The sequence below is a fragment of the Pinus tabuliformis genome, chromosome 2_1, assembly GCF_031772625.1.
Source record: "Pinus tabuliformis cultivar Carrire ecotype Pingquan chromosome 2_1, CPIR1, whole genome shotgun sequence".
NCBI lineage: Eukaryota > Viridiplantae > Streptophyta > Pinopsida > Pinales > Pinaceae > Pinus > Pinus tabuliformis.
This window is the reverse complement of record NC_142299.1, coordinates 954,452,215-954,473,140: the sequence shown is the minus strand read 5'-3', so window position 1 is coordinate 954,473,140 and position 20,926 is coordinate 954,452,215. Positions and strand designations below refer to the sequence as shown.

The 20,926-nt window shown below is 39.6% G+C and overlaps 1 protein-coding gene across 2 annotated transcripts in view; it reads right to left on the bottom strand.

Annotated features, from left to right (window-relative positions):
* LOC149203812 (actin-related protein 2) overlaps positions 1-20,926 on the bottom strand; it is a 240,248-nt gene that overhangs the window by 207,189 nt on the left and 12,133 nt on the right. For both annotated transcript variants that reach the window (XM_089403570.1, XM_089403571.1), the window contains exon 2: positions 13,693-13,803. In XM_089403570.1, the coding sequence (XP_089259696.1) occupies positions 13,693-13,803 (111 nt within the window). The remainder of the gene's footprint in view (positions 1-13,692; positions 13,804-20,926) is intronic.

The window sequence follows — 20,926 nt, the reverse complement described above, 5'->3', positions numbered from 1 at the left end:
AACGAGTCACCTTAGAGAATCAATCGAAGCAATATGTCTTCAACTGATCTCATGCCGATATCAAAAGTCAAAGTGATTGACTTCTATTGTAAATGTACTATCTCTCTCACTTTCTCTGTTGAACTTTAAAGAACATAAAAGAAGAATTGATCAAGGATTTCCCCACATTGGGGTTTGTCCCTGGCTAGCACCACATCTTGTGTCCACTTGTCTTGGCTTGTCTTCTGCGATTTATATTTATGTTCTATCTGCAGTTTACTTTATGCTGATGTGATTGTTAATGTGGAAAAGAAATTGAAATAAATTGCTCGAGCATAGAACATACCTAAAATTAACATGGTATCAAAGTTGAGGTGAAGACAATGCCCAAGCAAGAGTGAAAGAGCAATCACCAAAGACAATAGGGACAAGACAAAAGGATCAATGAGTTCCACATCCTCTTCTAAGTTCGTTAAGGGTGAAGTGGAAGCAGAGAATATTATCAGAATGGCACAGTGAAAGATCACTTCATTGGAAAGTTCAGATCTAAGGGTGGGAGGAAAGGCAGATGCCTTGGTTGCAATAAGTTCGTCCATCAAGCAAAGAGCAAAGACACATCTCTTGATGAATATAACAATCATTCCAGGGACATCTTCAATGAGCAGAGGAATGATAAGTAATGTGGGTCATCAAGGAAATGGTCAACTCTTCAAAGAAAGCAAGGAACCCCAGAATCTCTTTTATGTACCTGATCGCAAGAACCTGGTGTCCATCTCGGAAATGGAAGTTTAAGGTTTCAGGGTGGCACTCATCGATGGAAAGGTACGTGCCTAAAAATAGATTTTTCAAAGACGTTTTTGAGTTCAGGGTTGTATCAAGTTGCAGGAAGTCCACTGGGAACCATGTCCATTGACACAGCACCAGAGGTCTGTGAGTCAGATGGTGACAGGGATGCCTGAATTCAAAGAGAGCATGAAGGTACATGTCTGAGATGTACCGAAGGAAAATATTATAAGGGACCATTCCCCTCATGCCACAAGTCCACAGGTTTGGAACAACCCGAGGAAGTTTGAGATTCATGATCAAGAATCTCATGTATGCAGGTGGTAGAAAGCCCTCTATGGCTTGAAGCAAAACACCCCAGGCATAGTATGAGAGGATCAACAGCTGTCAGATGAAGCTGAGATTCACTAGGAGTGAAATCGATCCAAACCATTACTTGAAGGTTGTGGATGATAGACCTCTCATACTGGCACCTATGTCTGACAGGTGCAGACCCTCTCATTTGTAGGAGACAGAGGGAGTTGGATTCCGAATGTGGAAAGATAAACTGCAAACTTGTGACTACCTCGAGGATATTAACTTTCAGAAGTTATATGGTAGTGATGTCGGACCAGATTTGGGAAATGCCTTTGAGTTTTATAAACTCAATCACGTTGATGTTCTTAGTGAACTTCAGACATATGTTTTGCAGTTAGCATGGTGAGCTCATATTTGGTTGAGCCTCACTTGATTGGTGCCAAGAATCCTCTAAGATATCTTTGGGGCACAATCTCTCATGGATTGAGATACACTGCCAGAAATATGAAAACTGCATGATTATTCGAATGCTGACTAGGCAGGCAGTGTGGAGGATCACTAAAGCACTTCTCTGTGCTGGTTCTCTATGGATTCTGCTTCGATATCATGGATGAGCAGGAAGCAAAAATCGGTTGTTATAAGTACCACCGAGACTGGATACATAACTACGAGTATGACCTCGTATGAAGTTGCCTGGTTGTGGAAACTCTTCAGTGAGTACACATGATGAATACCACTATGATTCTCTGTGACAACCAGAGGTGGGATTCGATTATTGAGGAATCATGTATTCAATGATTGCTCCAGCAGATAGACATCAATACTACCTTATTTGGGATATGGTAAGTCGATGAGCAAGTAGGCTCCATCGCACTGAGATGATGTACAAGTCGCTACACTTTGTCAAAGCCCCGGGGAAAGATCAAATTTGTGATTTTCCCAAACGACTTGGAGTCGTCGAGAGACCCTTGTAAAAGGGTCATGCATGTTGCATACATTGAGCTCTAGGAGCTCTGAGGGCTTGCGGTTCTTACTAGAGCAACATACGACCACAGGGTGACTCACCCTCCCCTAGTGGTGTACACTAGGACAAGATGATTCACTCTCCTGTGGACAAGATGATTCACTCTCCTGTGGACAGGATGATTCGCTCTCCGGTGGACCAGATGATTCGCTCTCCGGTGGACAAGATGATTCGCTCTCTTGTGGGACAGGATGATTCGCTCTCCTGTGGACGAGATGATTCGCTCTCTTGTGGGACAGGATGATTCGCTCTCTTGTGGGACAGGATGATTCGCTCTCCTGTGGACAGGATGATTCGCTCTCCTATGGGACAAGATGATTCGCTCTCTTGTGGGACAGGATGATTCGCTCTCCTGTGAACAAGATGATTCGCTCTCTTGTGGGACAAGATGATTCGCTCTCTTGTGGGACAGGATGATTTGCTCTCCTGTATAGCAGGATGATTAATTCTCCTGTGAGGTTTGGATGATGTGTTCTCCATGACGATTGTGTAGTAGGATGATTAGTTCTCCTGTGAGGTCTGGATGATGTGCTCTCCATGACGATTGTGTAGCAGGATGATTAGTTCTCCTGTGAGGCCTGGATGATGTGTTCTCCATGGCAATTGTGTAGCAGGATGATTAGTTCTCCTGTGAGGACAGGATTGATTTAGTTCTCCTGTCGAGGCATCCTACCCATGCAGTCTGGGACTCATGGGAAGTACCTCTCATCTGATCAATGAGCAGGGAAATGAGGATAGGGACCATAGTAGTACCGATGGATGCATCATTGTATCTACCATACTCCCTATGCTAGGATGACCTCCATTGATCTGGGATCAATGATACTAGTCTGGAACCAGTAGTAGGAGTTGTACCCACTATGACACTGACTTCGAGTCGGTTGAGGACTGGTATGGGACCAATGGTACATACTCTGAGACTGACTTCAAGTCAGTAGAGTACTGGTCTGGGACCAGTGGTAGGAGTCGTACCTACTATGACACTAACTTCGGGTCGGTTGAGGACTGGTCTAGGACCAGTGGTACACACTCTGAGACTGACTTTGGGTCAGTGGAGAATGGTATGACACATTCTCGATCAATTCTTCTTCTTCATGGTTCAGCAGAGCTAAGTTGAGCAAAGAAGAGCTAGTAGAGCTAAGCAGAATAGAGCCAGCAAAGCCAACAGAGCTGAGCAGAGCAAAGCAGAGCTAACAAAGCCAGCAGAGCTGAGCAGAACTGAGTAGAGCAGTGCAGGGCACTGATGGCAGAGATAGTACAGTTGGACATATGGATCAGCGGATGGAGTTCTCCCTAGTTGAGAAGGAGTGTTAAAATTGGCAACTAGGGCCAAACTCCATGTGGGTCATATTATTTATGGCAACTAATATTTTTATTGGATCCCTCTCATTGAGAGGTGTAGGATTGATCTAAAGATCATCCAATTCCGATAAGTATTTATGAAGTTATGAATTTATTTATGTTATGGACAAATTGTTAAGTCGGTCAGCAACTTGTGTAGGCTCAGAAGCCCAACAGTCATGTCTATTCAACCTCTACGTTTTAGTATAAATAGAAGAGGACTTCAAGTCATTTCTGTTGAAATTTGGTACCGGATGACAGGTGGTTCCCTTAGGCTTTGATCTTTGGCCTAGGGAAAAGTGTCCAAAAAAATTTAATTTTTCTCCTAAAGTGACTTTATAATTTTTATAAAGTCAAATCTAATTTAAAAGTGGCTTTAAGTGATAAACTTACTAAGTCTAATTTTAAAGTGACTTTTATAAAGTCAATGAAAATTAGAAAAGAAAAGTGACTTTGGAAATAAATGACTAAGTGGGTCTTTATTAAAGTGGGGTGAATTAAAAAATAAAAAAGTGAGATTTAAATGAGCATTTAATCTCAGCCTTAGATCTCAATCTATTTCAGCCATTGGATTTAGGGATCACCCAAAAGTCACTTGGATCACCCAAAAGTCACTTGGGGTTAGATTAAAGGAGGAAAAGGAGGAAAAGGTCATTCATTCTTTCATGAACAGATTGAGAGAAGGAGAGCAAGAGAGCAAGGGAGATTTCTGGACAGTGAGCTGCGGAGTTTCAGCAGCGGAGTTTCAGCAGAGCGGAGTTTCAGCAAGTCTGTACAGCGGAGTTTCAGCAAGGCGAAGTTTCAGCAAGGCTGAGTTAAGTTGTAAAAGTTTGCTTGCTGATTTTTGCTGAATATTTCTCTTACTGTAAAAAGGCATTTTCTAGAAATAAAGAAGAGCTCTCAAACTGTTTTTCCCCAAGAGTTGTAGGGGGTTTTTCCAGGGTCACATTGACCAAAAATCTCAGTGTTTAAATGTGTTTTAATTGCTGTTTATTACTGCTGATTTTTATTTCTGCAATTTCCAGCATTCTGTAAAATTTCCAGAATTTGTGTTTTCAGCAAATTTATTTTTTCCAGCTTGTTAAATGTATGGTTATGGGAAAGGGCATTTAACTATATGAGAGAAATAAGGAGAAACTGACAAACTTCTTATGTTATCCTAGTTTTTCATTCTTACGATCCCAAAGAAGTACCATATCTCCAACCTGCAAAGATCTATATCGAGATGGTTTATCAAAACTTTTCTTAATGTTAGATTGACTTTTACACATTATCACAAGCTTTCCTGCGAGTTTCATCCAACTCCACAATCTGATCAATTCTATTTTGAACAACATCTTTATCATTAAAGAAATGTTGAAGGAGTTGATAAGCTGGCAAAAGGACTTTTACCATTGGCTTTCTTTTTCGTAATCATATCTGCCCATAAAGCATACTTGATTTTACTGTCCCAAGATCATTTAGTATCTCCTACTATCTTCTTGATAACAGTTATAAGATTTTTGTTACTTGATTCAGCAAGGCCATTAGCCTGAGGATAGTAATTAGATGAATGAGATAAGACAATTCCATACATGAAGCAAAAAGATGAAAACTCTGAAGAACTAAAAGTCTTGGCATTATCAGTAGTGATATTAGCTGGGACACCAAATCTAGTAATGATATGATTTTCAATGAAATTCATAATAGCTTTTTCAGTGGCATTCTTAGCAAGAATGGCTTCTACCTATTTAGTGAAATAATTAGTAGCAGTCAAAATCCATGTGTAGCCATTGCTAGAAATTTCATGAAAATTCCCGATGAAGTCCAAACCTCAATGCTAAAAAGGTGCCTCCACAATCACAGGTTGTAAGGGCAGGGCAGCAATCTTTTGTTTCCCAGTGAACAGTTGACAGGCTTGACAACTTCTAACAAACTTATGCACATCAAAAAAAACTGAAGGCCAATAATAACCAGCTCTCAAAATTTTGTGGGCAGTAGTTCTAGTAGCATAATGACCACAACAAAATCTCGAATGAAACTCGCAAATCAACTTCTTGGACTCAATTTCATCAACACGCCTAAATACTATGCCATCAGGATTTCTCCATCCAAGGCCATCCTTCATGAGGCAATACTTAGTGGCTTTTAATCTAAGAGCCCTTCTTCTATGAGCAATTAAATGGTTAGGACATGTAAGATTTAACAAGTAATAAACAATATCCTTGTACCACTCATGCTCTCCTAATCTTTGCAGCTCAGGCGAAGACAAATCGCTAAGACAAATCAAACCAAGAGCTTTCTCATTACCTTCGGTCATCATTTCAACCAAGCCTTGACCTTTGACTAACTTGGTGGGTCTAACATATTCCTGGATTTTAGTAACCCACGTAGCACGAGTCCCTAAGCAATCAGTTTGAGTTAATATATCTTTGACCGTAGAATATGAGACAAAAGCAATGATTTTTTAATAACCCACATAAGTCCCGAAATGCTTAAGAGACTTAACCAAGGCATAGGCTTGTTTTTCCATGGTAGTGTAATTTAACTCAAAATTTTGAAGCGCTCTACTCATGAAAGCAATAGGTTGTTCATGACCTTCCTTATTTTTCTGTAATAAGACACCAGCAATGGTATCTTCGAAAGCGAAAGAGAAAATCATGAAATCCTTTGAATCATTTGGAGTAACTAAAACAAGCACTTTGGCAATAGCACCCTTGATTTCCTGAAAAGCCCTTTTTCCATCTTCTTTCCATAAAAATTTTACATCATTATTCAGAAGAATTTGAATAGGCTTAAGCTACTTTTGCGTAATTCGGAATAAATCTTCTAAGAAAATTATTTTCGAAGAAAAAACTGAAGGGATTTAAGATTATGAAGGAGAGGAATCTTTTGGATTACCTCAACCCTTTCAGGGTCAATCTTGATCCCATCTTTGGAAATGATGTGACCAAGTAATTTCCCTTCAGTTACTCCAACAACAGACTTAGCCGGATTCAAGGAAATCCCAAACTCTCTACATTTGTCAAAAATTTGCCTAAGATGACCTATATGACTAATACCATCCTTAGAAAAAATTGTAAGATCATCCTGATAAATTTCGATAATTTTCCCGATTAAACCCTTAAAGGCATAATCCATAGCCCTTTGAAAAGTATCCCCAACACTAATTAATCCAAACGGAATTCTAATATATTCGAAAGTACCCCATGGTGTGGTGAATGTAGTTTTGTGACGATCTTCTTTCTTAACCCATCCTTGATTATATCCAGAAAAACCATCTAGCAATGACATCATTCCAGAGCCTGTTACTCTTTGCAACATAGTCTCCATGTTTGGCAAAGGGTAATTATCTTTTCTACATGCTAGATTAAGGTTTCTAAAATCGACACAAAGTCTAATCGTTCCATTCTTCTTCCTAACAATCACCAGGTTGGAACACCAAGATGAATGCTCTTCTTCCTAACAATCACCAAGTTGGAACACCATGTTGAATGCCTAGTTTGAGCAATAATTCCTGTTGCAAGTATCTTTAACAGCTCCTTTTGAACTAAAGGGGCTAACTTAAGATTTATTTGCCTAAGCTTTTGATGAAAGGGTTTAGCATTTTCATCTTTCAAAGGGATAGTGTGTTCCATGACATCTTCCCTATAACCTTTTAATTCATCATAAGAAAATGCTAAAACATCACGATATTCACGAAGTAAATTGGTTAACTTTTTCCTTTCTTCGTCATTAGTACCCTTACCAATTTTGACAATTTTGGGATCACTAAAGGCACCAATGTTTACTTCGATGAATTCACCTGGATCCATTTTATTTTCCTCTTTCGTCCTTGTGGCATCATGACGATCAAAGTGCTACTCTAAAGCAACAACATTCCAGGGAGTAGGATTTATAGTATCTTCATGATCATCAGATCCGTCCTCCTTAGAATTAATCTGAAAATTTTCCAACTCATCGAAATTATCAAGAAAACGAATCACTTGTTTTTCATCATCAAAAACTTGCCAATGCTCTAAATTATCTGGAATAGAAGGTCTAAAAATAATTTCCATTTTTATCTTATCCTTGATAGACTCAACAGATAACTACAAAGTAGAAGCAGCTACGGCAAGCTCATCCACCAAACTATTATGCTCTCTTGGGATAGCTTCAAGGTTAAGGGCATTGAAGTATTCCATAGTATCCCATACAGCATTTCGATAATTCCTTAACCTTTGATTTTTATAGGTAAATTTATTTTTAATATGCATGATAACTAAGTCAGAGTCTCCCTTGATACTAAGCAACTTAACTCTTAAAGCCTTTGCCAACTCAAGACCCCGGCATGTGCTCTCTTCTTCTGCATCTTTGGCCCTTTGGTTAGGGCATCCTATGGTAGCTATAGGCCCACCCTTTTCCTTGGTCAAATACCCTTCAGATCTACGGCAGAAGCTCATATCCTTGCGCTATACTTTGAGTCATTGCGGTCCAGATTTGCTACCTTCTAGGCCTCTCGTCCTACCCAAACTAGCGAAGACGTCCACCCGTTAGGTACAAAGATTCTCGGCCGCACAAACAGAGAGATTCCACCACAAAATAATGCATAGATTTGCCTTCTATTATGCCTACAATCTACCCTTAACTCGACCTTGTCCAGACTTCAAAAGAGACCCTTCTTGCTCCTTCACTCCACCTGAACTTAGCTCCTTAAGTGCTTGCGGCTACCTTAGACATATGCCACTTTTCTATGATGAATAAGCTCTTTGGTGATGTGAGAATGAGGCTCCTCCTCATCTCCTTTTTATACCTTTCCTTAGGCTAACATCCAACCCTTCCAAAGGGACTCAGCAAATGAAGCTGACTTGCTTTTCTAAGACAATTAGACCACTTGAACATATAAAAAATATTTTCTCTCAGTCCACAAGGCCTCTCTTGGTGCTTCAAGTGGCCCTTTTCTCCATTAAGGGTGCCCTACAATCTCCAAGTGCCAAGTGTCCAAATCCATGCATGGTTTCACACCCACAACCTTAGGTGAAAAACCCACACCTTGGGTGCAAAGCCCACATCTTGGGTTCTTAGCCCACAAGACCCTTTTGTGGTGTCAATTCCACCACAACCCTGTCACCTAGGGTTTGGAGTACCTCCCAACCTACCAATCTCAACACTCCCTCTTAGCGAGGGGGGTACTTCCAACACTGGGAAGTAACTTGTCATCGGCAACACTAGCCCATCTAGCATCCACCACTACAACATACTCTGTAGAATGAACCACGCTATCTCGGAAGTGCCTCTATCTTATCTCATCTGAACCTAAATATCTCAACACTTCCATAGGGTTGCTCGCTTTAAGTCTACACGATCTCCACTGACTCAACCTGCTACTAATCTCGTGTCCTACAAGGTCAGTCTGAGCTATGGTCGAACATGGGGCAACATTACCACAACTCAGTCCTACAAGCACTCATCCTCTTGGATCAAACATAACTCGTGCACATCCCTCCAATCTCGAATATGCAACATTACTGCCCAAAGAAGAAACTAGCCTGCCAACATTTTGTCCATCACATGAAGCAATCTCGATCATACCAATCTCGTTCATGCCAAAACAATCCTCAAGTTGTCCCAATGATCCATGGCAAGTCAAAGAAAGTCCACAATCAGCAACCTGCCCTACAACCAGGTTCACCACCAATCCACCAGAACTCATAGCCTATGTCGTAGCCAAGCTGATCAAGACCACATCTCCATGTCTTCAGCTGAATCCTCTGCTCCATAATCTAGACAAACTCAGCTTCCTCTGAGCCGCTTCATTGTGCACACTCTGATTCACTGGCCCTTCAAAGTAGCTCTGATACCATGTTTTTTTTCCACATCATTAGAGAATCTAAGTTAGGGTATTAGAATCTATAACACAACCAACTCAAATGCCACAACAAACTACTCTGCACAGCAGAATATATACAGCAGTAAATCAACATGTGCACAAATATACAAATTTTTACATTTTTTTTCAATAACCCAACTTCGTTATATTATCAATCTATAATACAATTGTCTTCGGCTCCCGTACCAAGGATCATGACCTTAATACAATCATTGATACAAGGAATACAAACTAGGGTTTGGTGTCAACAACTTTGACCACCAATCTACCCTAAACAAGACAACACTTAACATACTTGTTGATGTAGCGATCCACATCCCTTTTAGTGCACGTGTCCTGAACACATTAGACAGTCCTTTTGCACCTGATCTGCAGTTATGCCTCTATCAATGAATCCTGCTCCTTTAGGTCATTGAGCACAGCTCAATCTGCCCTCTAACTGATCATTAGTCCGTCAACGAATCAATACATAGGGTCTTCCTGCGAGTTGTTCACAACTCCATTTGTGAACAACTCCTAGACTGCCCACTGTTGTTCCTCAACTCTTAGGGACTTCTTCCCTCTATTGTTGTATTGCTCCAATGAGGCAAACTTAGGGCATGGAGGGTTGCCCACTATGACTATCAAATTTCCTTCTCCAACTATCAACTTAGGGCTGATTCACTAGCCAACTTAGGCTGCCACTTCTTCCTTTAATGGATCAACCACTAGGCCTCTCCAAGTCGACCCTTCTTATAGTTGTCAATGTCCTTCTCAACAATTGATCTAGGGTTGCAAAGACACCTTACTGCTTCCCTCCAACAGACCTTTAGATGTCCTCCACAATCTGTCCTAAACTAGGACTATCACCCTGCAAAATTCATCAGCTTAAAGAGACAACATACCTCTGCAAGATACCTTCTTCATGTTGTCTGAAGTGCCTCAGTCGGTGCTCTCTTCTTCTGCAACCTCGGCCCTCTGGTTAGGGCTTCCTATGGTAGCCATAGGCTTGCCATTTTCCTTGGCCAAATACCCTTCAAACATGCGGTTGTTCCTTCTCCTTAGACCTCATATCCCTGCGCTATATTTTGTGTCACTACGGCCCAAATTTGTTGCCTTCTAGGCCTCTCGGCCTATCCAAACTAGGGCAGTCGTCCACCTATAAGGTACAGAGATTCTCGGCCTTAAAAATAGAGAGATTCCACCACAAAATAATGCAAATATCTTCCTCCTATTTTGCCTGCAATCTGCCCTTAACTTGGCCTTGTCCAGACTTTAAAACAGACCCTTCTTGCTCCTTCGCTCCACCTGAACTTAGCTTCTTAAATGCTTGCGGCTACCTCAGACACAAGCCTTTTTCCTATGATGAATAAGCTCTTTGGTGATGTGAGAATGAGGCTCCTCCTTATCTCCTTTTTATACCTTTCCTTAGGCTAACGTCCAACCCTTTTAAAGGGTCTCCACAAGTGAAGCCAACTTGTTTTTTTAGGACAATTAGCCCACTTGAACATATAAAAATTATTTTCTCTCAATCCACAAGGCCTCTCTCTCGCACACATATCAATCTCTCACCTTTGTCATGCTTGGTTACACAATTTATATCACCCAAATGGTTACAATGGGTTAATCACCTAAAACTACCCATGGAATGTCAAGCAAAAAATCATTTGCAAAGTCAATTCTGGGCTTTTCTTCCCTAACGAGCAACTTCAATAACTAGGTAGATGGGTTGGATGTTGGGCATCTCTTTGATCTCTTCCAGACAAGTCACGGTTGGTTATTCCTTTCAAAATTGCCATAGTATTCTACTTATTTCTTTGGTCTAAACCTAAGTTGCACGAAACAGAGAAACGGGTACGAGTTTCCGAAACGGGAAGCGATACGAAACGCGACCTCCCCAAATTTTGGAAACGGGGAAACACGAATATATATATATATATATATATATATATATATATATATATGTGCAATCATAAAGCATAAATGATACATTGTAATTTATTACACTTAAACATTAAGATTTAATTTACATCACATTTACTCATGAATGATCACATAATGAAAATAAAAATATCGGAATATCCAAAAGCAACCTTTATTATATATCCAAATCTCAAAATCAATGTTTATTTATATTAATATATGAGGCTGCAAGTACAATAGAGACTATAAGGCTGCAAGAGAGAGATCCAAATCAGGATTTTCTGCATCCACATCCCATTCTTTAGAAGGACCACTGTTGTATTGGGAGTCTCCTCCTACATAGTCGAACGACCTTAGTGCTCTTGATTAAATACATGTTTCATACCCTAGTACCCTACATGATCTTGATTATTGGGAGTTTCCCCTGCACAGAGGGCTTGGTTCTCTTGATTAAATACAAGTTTCATACCCTAGTACATGATAAAATCCAATGGAAACATTGCAATCCCTCCAATCCTGAAATCCTGAAAAACAAATAACTCTGTTGGATTTTGAGTGAGATCTAAAATTCTACTTTCTCCATATGAAATCCAATGAGGGCGAAACCACTCTCAAACATCCTGAGTCATTTCATGGTAATGTTAAAAATTTAAGTAAATTTTTCATTTTCTTCCTTTTACTTTAAGAATTTAACATTACCATGAAATGCATATCCCTCAAACTTCCTGATGAACTGCATATCAACACTAGGGCAAAAATTCACTTTTATAACTTTAGACACACATCTAGGAGCAACAAGAAGTCACTAACATACCCTAAAAGTAAATTAAAAAACAAATTAAAAATAAATAAATAAAAAATAAACACAAGTTAATGAGGAAACGTGGGTCGTACGACCCTGAAACGCGTTTCCGGCCGTACTGGCCACGTTTCCCGAAACGGGAAACGTGGCAGTACGGCCGGAAACGCGTTTCACTTCCGGCCGTACCAAACGCGTTTCCGCGTTTCATACCCGTTTCCGTACGGAAACGGACCTCTATACCACGTTTCCTGCAACATAGGTCTAAACCTGTAACAAAACTTGGTCAGGCTTCCAAAAATTTTCAAAATATTTGTTTGTATTGTTTAAAAAAAAAAATCCTGAAGTTTCATTTTTCAAAACATTGAAATATTTGACCCTATCAACTTGCAATTTTATTCCCTCCCCTATGTTATAGACTTCAGGTATCACCACCCTGATTTTTATGAGTGCAGCTGCACACAAAAACACCATGATGAACATGAGAGACACAGAAAATAATAGTGATAAGGATCCTTACGCATGCTACTCATACATACACACACATATCACTCTCTCACCTCTGTCATGCTCGGTTAAACAATTTATATCACCCATACGGTTACAGTGGGTTAACCACCTAAAACTAACCATTACATGTTGATCACATGCTGTTACTGCTAACTTTAACACTGACCCTCAAACATAACAACATTATTATCTGAGTGTTTTGTTACTCCAACACCACAAAGAATACCCTATCTTCTATGCACCAAATGCACATTAAAATAAAGGAAGACAAGTACTAACAAAAATTAAGAATAATATTTATGCAAGTCTAAAATGATAGAAAAAGGTTTCGTTTGTTGCTGAAATCGAATGTCAGAAATAACAAGAGTTTCTGAATCAGTCCTCTTAATAAAGGCAATCTATGACCGAAAAAAGGACCTTTTCTCCATCAGTGTTTGAGCAGAAGCAAGATTATGACACAGCGGCATAACATGCAATATAGCTCTATTTTTTGTACCTCTTAGTCAAGAATCCCTTGGATGTATCTTGTAATTAGTCAAACCAATGTTTACAACTAATTATACTACATTAGGATAATTCTACACCATTGTTGCAAACATCGGCATTGGGATAATATCAGCAAGGGTCCACAAAACCAAAATATCGTAAAAATCGGGAAAATATCGGTAAAAATCAGCAAGCATCGGCAAAATTAAGATACCACCAAAATATCGGTAAAAATCGGCAAACATCAGCTAGGCCAAAAAAATCACAATTTCGCGATTATTTTGCAATAAAATCGGGATGTTTGCCACACTGCTCTACACCATTCAGTTGTGGTTTGTAATTCCTCCACCAGTGGATAAGCTCAATACAGTAGTGTTGATTTAGATTTTCCATGTTTTTAAATCCTGAAGGTGTGGGATACTCATGACAGATAAAAAGGATTGCCCATAATGTACATTGTGTGCTGATCTAATATAATTTGCTTCTTTTACTAACCAAAAAATTAATGTAAGAAATAGTTAACTTCACCAAACACAAAATCAATTCACGCATAAATTGTTTGACAATTAACATTTCTTGCTCCATCTTCAATTTCTATTTTACCAATGCTTCCTCCAGTTGCAAGAAAATTATCTAAATTGTAACTCAATAATCACAGATATTTTTATAACCAAAAGACAAAAATTACATGAAGTTATCCTGGTATAGAAGCAGCTAGAGTACCTTTAATGTTTCATCTACCAATGACTCTTCATATCGCAACATTGGTCTACCAACGATGCAAGGAAACACTGAAGTTGGAAAGTTTTCCCCAGCAAAGCCACACTTGACATACTGCAACATGAGCAAATAGAAGATTTTCAGTACATCTAAAACACCCTTGAGCCCATCACCAGAGAAAACAAAAATTGAGGAAGAGGACATGCAAGTCAAACCTGAAGGAACTAGGAAACAAAAAAAATCTGAATCTAAATAGTTACTTTAATCTAATTTTTAGTTATTTTATGTCATTTGTAAGTACCAGTTTATTACACAAAGGGCTTGTTCATGGGAAGAAGTGACAGCCCTCAATACCAAACACTTGAACAAATATGACGCGCCACTTGTGGGGCAACTCGAGTAAGGGGGGAATCCCTATTGCTAAGGTAAGGATGATTTATGAAGAACCCGAAATAGAACTGTTACGGTCTCTGAGGATAATTATTCCTGAAGCAGATTCAAAAGTTCCTGAAGATTGGTGGAGTAGTTATATGGGTTACCAGAGGCACCCTTTGATTTGCATATGCTTGTAATTAAATTTTTTAACAGTTATCATGGTCTTTCCCTATGTATCTGAATTTTACTTTACTGTTTATAAGACAGTTAATGGCTTCTATACTTGGATAGTTTGATAATGGCTACATTTTTCAGTAGTGGGGTTTGAAACAAATTTGGGATCTCTTGATTGAAAAAGGCCTATAGAATGCCCCTCTATATTTTGACTTGTAAGTGCAATAGCACATTAAGACCATAATTTCCCTTCTTTTTGAATAGAAATGACAATTTTTTCATTACAAATAAAACAGCAATCACTGACCAATCTATTTCGTGTCAGTGTCTCTAGTATTTGAATGATGCTTGATGCTCTCACTGGACAAGATCAGTCAAGAGACATGGTGTCATCAATATGGTAGATCCAATGTTGCACGACTCGTACTTGTATAAGACTCATCATGGCATCGACTCGTCGACTCGTATAAGACTCGGGAACGACCCTTATAAGACCCATATAAGACTCGTCAAAATACAAAAAAAAAACTTAAAATGTGGTAAATTTTAAGCACAAAAAAGTAACTAATGACAATTCCAATCCTTATAAGTTATAAAAACCACAATATATGCAATAATTCATAACATCATCTCATATCTATAAAAGTACAACATAACATATTCAATTTTTGTAAGCAAAACATTTAGATACTGAATAAGAAAAGGACTCGTGATTCCATAATTAAAATCAAAAATGTCAACAAGTTCAAAATTCAAATACATATGTCATAAATGATAAATGATTGTCTCATAACAATCTTGAGTCTCATCACTCATGGACAACCACGCCTAAAATAAGCCCTCATGGAGCTAGTGGTAACCTCGGAACGCTGAAGCAACTATGAGGCAGGTGTATTTGGAGCCTCCATTTGAGATGGCAAACTAGAGAGATCCTCGATCTCTTCATCAAGCCAACTCAAATCAGGGGCCTACTCCTCCACAACCCAATCAGACTCTAAATCAATAGTATCCAATAAAATTGGATTTGTATCCTTTGGTTGCACTTGTTTTGTGAACATTCGAAGGTTGTACTAGATGAAAACCAACTTCTCCAACCTCTCATGCTCCAACTTATTTCTCTTTTTGTTGTGGATGTGCTCAAACACTGACCAATTGCGCTCACAAGAAGAAGCACTGCAAGGTTGACTCAGAACTCTAATGGTGAATTCTTGTAATTGTTGTGCCTCAGTGCCACAATCTATCCACCAATGACCTGGAAAAAAATAACAACGAAGATTATCAGTTTGCAATGCCAAACATATAAAAGAGAACTAGCAAAATTACAAGCTAAGTTCTAACAATTTGCACTTACAAGGCATTTTCTTGTCCTTGAGACGTTGGATTGAGCTGAATCCAAACATGGTAGATGCTTCCTTGTACATATCTCGTTGTAAGTTGATTTTGTCCTGAATATCGACATCCGAGAACATCTTCTCAATGCATATCATGACACCTCTCATCACCTCGGGATCTCTTTGAATGCTAGACCCCTCATTATAGAATAAGCTCGGATTGAGATATCCTCCTGCTGCATGCAATGGTGAATGTAGTTGCCTATCCCACCTGGACTCAATAATTTGCCATGTCCATGCCCTCATAAATATATCCCATTGCAGGTTTCTCTCCATCCATCAATCTCAAGACTTCCACAAGGGGCTCAATGAAGCTAACAATCTCAGTCACTTTGTCCCACAAACTATCAGCAAAGACAAATGTTTTCACAGACATTGCTTCCGGTTTTGTGATATCTTTCAGAATACCCATTATTGGCTACAAAACATTCTTCTCAAAGCTTGGTACTCATACAAAAGGCTTTGGAGGGAAAGAAAGTTTGTAGCAAACCGTGTGACAGCTGGTTGACTAAGCCCACCCTGTGTGAATTCCCTCATAAGGTTCAACACCCAAGCATGATTATAAATATGCTTGGTAATATGCTTGCATTATTGCACAAAGTCTTGCACCCACTCCAACTTCCCAATGTCCTCTAGCATCAAGTCTATGCAATGCGCAGTGCATGGAGTCCAAAAAATGGTGGTATATTTGGCACAAAGCAACCTTCCAGCTGCCACATAATTTGTTGCATTGTCCGTGATTACTTGGACAGCATTTGCAACCCCAACTTTCTCCACCACATCAGCCAACAATGAAAAAATCAAATGGGCATCTTTTACATTTGCAAATGCATCAATGGATTTTAGGAACATGGTTCCTTTAGGGAAAGCTACAACAAAATTTATTATTGTTCTACCCCTCTGATATGTCCACCCATCAGACATAAGTGTACAACCTGTAAATTTCCATGACCTTTTAATGCTCTCCAATTGTTCCTTGACACACTCAAGCTCCTCATCTAGCTCTTTCCACCTAAGTGCATTATAAGATGGGGCTTTGTATCCAGGACCAGCACATGCAATGGCATCCACCATGGGCTGATAAAAATAAGACTTTGCATAGTTGAATGAAACACTGTTATGGTACGAAAACCTCCTCACTGCCATATCTGCCTCCTTCCTCTTCTTATCATTGAAACTATCCAAGGTTGGTTGAGATCTTGGAGTTGTACGAGGACTGAAGAAATAAAAGGTTATACTCCTATTTACCATAGCAGTTGAAGAGGAGTTACCAATACCTGGACTTTGAAACTGTGTTTCACTCTGAGATGAAGATCTACCTATCCCAACAATCTCATCCTTCCTTCTTGCCCTCTTAGAACTTGCTTCTTTAATGGATTAAAAAGAAGCTACCATTTCAATAGTGACTTCATCGGGGCAACTTTGACAACATCCCACACCATGCCCAAGAATTTTGTCTAGGTGGTATTTTAGCCTGTTTATGCCTGCATGCATTGTGGCATTACAATAATTGCACTTGATATTATGGTCATTACCGAGAATGATTCATTGACCATGTGCCCATGCCGGATCACAAGACTGTCTGAAACCCTTTGGTGGCATGGTAACAAAATCTGGAAGAAGAAAAAAAAAAAAAAATTGGTGGCATGGTAACAAAATCTGGAAGAAGAAAAAAAAAATTGGGTGGACCCCACACTTAGACTGAGGAACCATGGGGGAAATTCGACTTTATTTTGCAGCTAGTGGAATGTGGGGGCCACCCACATGAGGAATTTGAACTTGGCCATTCGATGAGCTTGGAGGGAAATCAAATGGGTGGATGGAGGGGCCCACATGAGGTTAAGGAGGTCCAAGGTAATAAAAGGAGGATCAGCTCTCATTTTCGAGCATCTTGAACATTTGCAAACAAACACTCTTTTGTACGCTCTGCTACTTAGCGAGTCTACCAGTTGTTTAGCCACGAATCTCTCACGCGGGAGATTCAACCTCTTCTTCGGGGGACCATCCGTGCCCGCCCTAGGGAGGCCATTCCATGGGAGTTTCAGGGAGTTCAGCATAGTCACACACTTCAGCCAATAGCGCAGAGAGGGAACTGGGTATTTCCTGAGCAGCCAGAAACACGCAGGACGAGTTGGAAGCCAGCAAGGAGGTTCATTACTTGTTGGGAGTTTTGGGCGCTAAGGAGGCTACTTATTGACGACATTTTTGCTAGAGTTTGCAGCCAGCTAAACCAGTGCATCAGTGATTCGAATTTCTGGGCAGAGAGATTGCGCAGAAGCCTGTAGCAGCAATTCGTGGGGACTTGGGAGAGTAGTTAATCTTGGCCAAGAGTCATCCTGGGAACAAGGAGTTGGATAGCACAAGTAAAACCAACATTTCAATGGTGTTTGCAGAGGGATTTGCAAGTTGTTTCCTATAGGTCGAAATTGGTAGTCGAAACTGAGGAGAAGCTCCAAGGAGGCCGAAAATCCAAAGTCAAAACCAGTGAAATTCCCTTCTGGGTTTTTTCGGGTCTTGTCCCAGGAGTCCAGGGCTGAAAGGATATAATTTTCTGGGCTATTTTTGGGCACCTTCCAGCAGGTCGAAGTTTAGCAGGGTAGCAGTGTACTAGGGCAACGCGGTGCAACAGCTAAGCAGCCTTCAGCTCAGCTACCCACCTGGGGTTGGTCTTGTTTGTTCATTGGGACAAGCCCAAGTGCACCATTCCATTTCATATTGTATCTAGCCCTCTAATTTTTTAATAATATGGCTCAGTGGTTCCTGATTGGCAGTGTTTTCATGGATGTCTAATGTGTGTTTTTATTTGTATATGTTGTTGCACTATTTATTTGCTTAATATCACTCACATTCCTACTTAGGAACATTACAACATCTCGGATTTCGATGATTCTCTAAGTGTTGGATTCTCCTCGCCATCCTCTATCATCTCCATCCATCACATGTCCAAAATGCTCCATGGTTTTGGCCCAAACATCGATGGGTGCAAAACCCCAACCTTGAGTTCCAAACCCACAAGTGACTCTTGTAGTGCTCCAACCTCCAAACCGTGAACCCTAGGGCTTGGAGTACCTCCCAAGCTACTCAAAAATCAACAAAAGATATATTCAAAATTGATACATGCCTGAGAGTTTTCATTGATGAATATGCTCTTGCAAAGCTTTTGTTGACAATGTGAGGGCAGAGTGTTGTTGAGAGTTTGCACCCTCAGGTTTATATGTTGTTTTGAGTCGTGGCAGCTAATTTTTGTATGGTCAGTTGCAGAGAGCAGAGCACAGTGTATTGCTATCCATTGTGTTGGTGGTTGTAGCAATGAAGTTAGGGTTTACTTATTCAAATTTGAATATACTCTATAGGGTTGACCAAATGATAGTGTTGTTGTGTTTATGAAAGTATATTATTGATGTTCCTGAATAAAGTTTGCATGACAGTGTTTATTGGTATTAAAAAACAGATCTGGTCGAGAGTTAATATACATCTCCTACTACTGATCTAAATGTTGATTTTTAATGTACCTTGGACAAGTGTTTCCCATGGCTTAGTCTCTACCTAGGGAAAAGTGTACAAAATAATTATTTTCCTAACTGTGACTTTATAAAGTGAAAGTGACTTTATAAGTGGTAAAGTCAATGTTAAATTATAAAGTGAAAAGTGACTTTAGAGATAAAGTACAATGTGGGTACTTTAATTTAATGGGTGAGTTAAAAAATAGAAAGTGAGAATTGAATGCACATTTATTCTCATCCTTTTATCTAAATGAATCTGAGCCACTAGATCTTAGGGTTGCCCAAAAGTCATTTAGGGAAACAAAAGGGGGAAAAGAAAAGAGAGACTGCATTCATTCTTCATGAGCAAATTGGAGAAAGGAGGCTGAAAGCTGGAGAAAAGTTATGAAGGAGAAATTTGTTGCAGCAAGTTGAAGGAGTGATTTCTGGGCAAAGCTGGGCACGGAAATCGAAGCATAGAAACAGTAGAAGGTACAGTAAGAACAACATTGAATGTTGTGAGTTGCACGTTGTTCGAGAAATGTTTTTGAAAAAAATGAAAAAAAAATCGTACAATGGTATGAAATCCGTACAGTCTGTACGGAATCCATACAGTACAGTTTGTAAAGTCGTATCCGTACAGTACATATTTTCAGCTTCAAGTGAGCACGGAAATAGAAGCAAAGTGGGCACAGTTTTCAAGGAGTTTTGCGCTGAAGATATAAGTTGTATTTTGTTGTTTTGTTTTGTCCACAAATGTATTTTTCCTGAACTTGAAAGATAAATAAATTTGAAGAGCTCTTTAACAGGTTTTCCGCAGAGAAGATTGAAGGGGTTTCGCCTAGGTCTAAGTTGACCAAAAACCTGTGTATTTTTATGTGTGTTGTTGGTATGTTTATGTCCATATTTATTTTCAGCATGTGTTGACAGTCCCATGTGTTTTAATCTGAAAATTTCATTTCCAAAATTTTATATGTTGAATGTATGTTTATGGGAAAGGGCATTTAACTGAATGGGAGTGATAAGGTGAAATTAAACTGGGTCGAGATTGCAGGAAACTTTTTAGTCATCAAATTTCAACATGGCTGAAAATTGCAGTTTGAACAGCAGACAGTAGTTTGGGACAGCAAACAGTGGTTTGGACAACAAACTGAATTTTTGGACAGCAAACTGATATTTTGGGACAGCAAGGTGAAATTTCACACACACTGAACTTTTGGGACAGCAAAATGTGTTGGAAAGTTCATTTCTCCATTTTCTTGGTTTTGTAATTTTTGGACAGCAGTCATGACCATGTTCTTAAGGATAGAGGATAGACTGGATGGGATATCCAACTATGTCATTTGGAATGACAGAATTCAGACAGTGTTTGAGGAGGCAGCAATTTGGGACATAGTGCGACAAGTGGTTGTACCTCCTACTGCTGCAGATGAACTTGCTAAATTCACAAAAAATAATTCAAAAGAAAAAACGATTTTGATGGACAGTCTGAAGGATCATGTGGTTCCTCAGGTGAGAGGAAACACATATGCATATTAGATGTGGACAGCTCTAACCACTCTCTATCAGAGTACCAATGAGAGCAGGAAGATGGTACTTAAAGAACAATTGAAGAACATTAGGATGACAAAGGTTGAAAGTGTAGTTCATTATCTTGGCAGGGTCAAACAAGTGATGATATGACTGCTATTGGTGAGGCAGTTGCACCCACAGAGTTAGTCAGGATAGTTGTAGCGGGACTTCCTAAGTCTTGGGAGGTCTTTGGAGATGTTGTTACCTCTACGAAGAATCTTCCCAATTGGGACAGATTCTAGG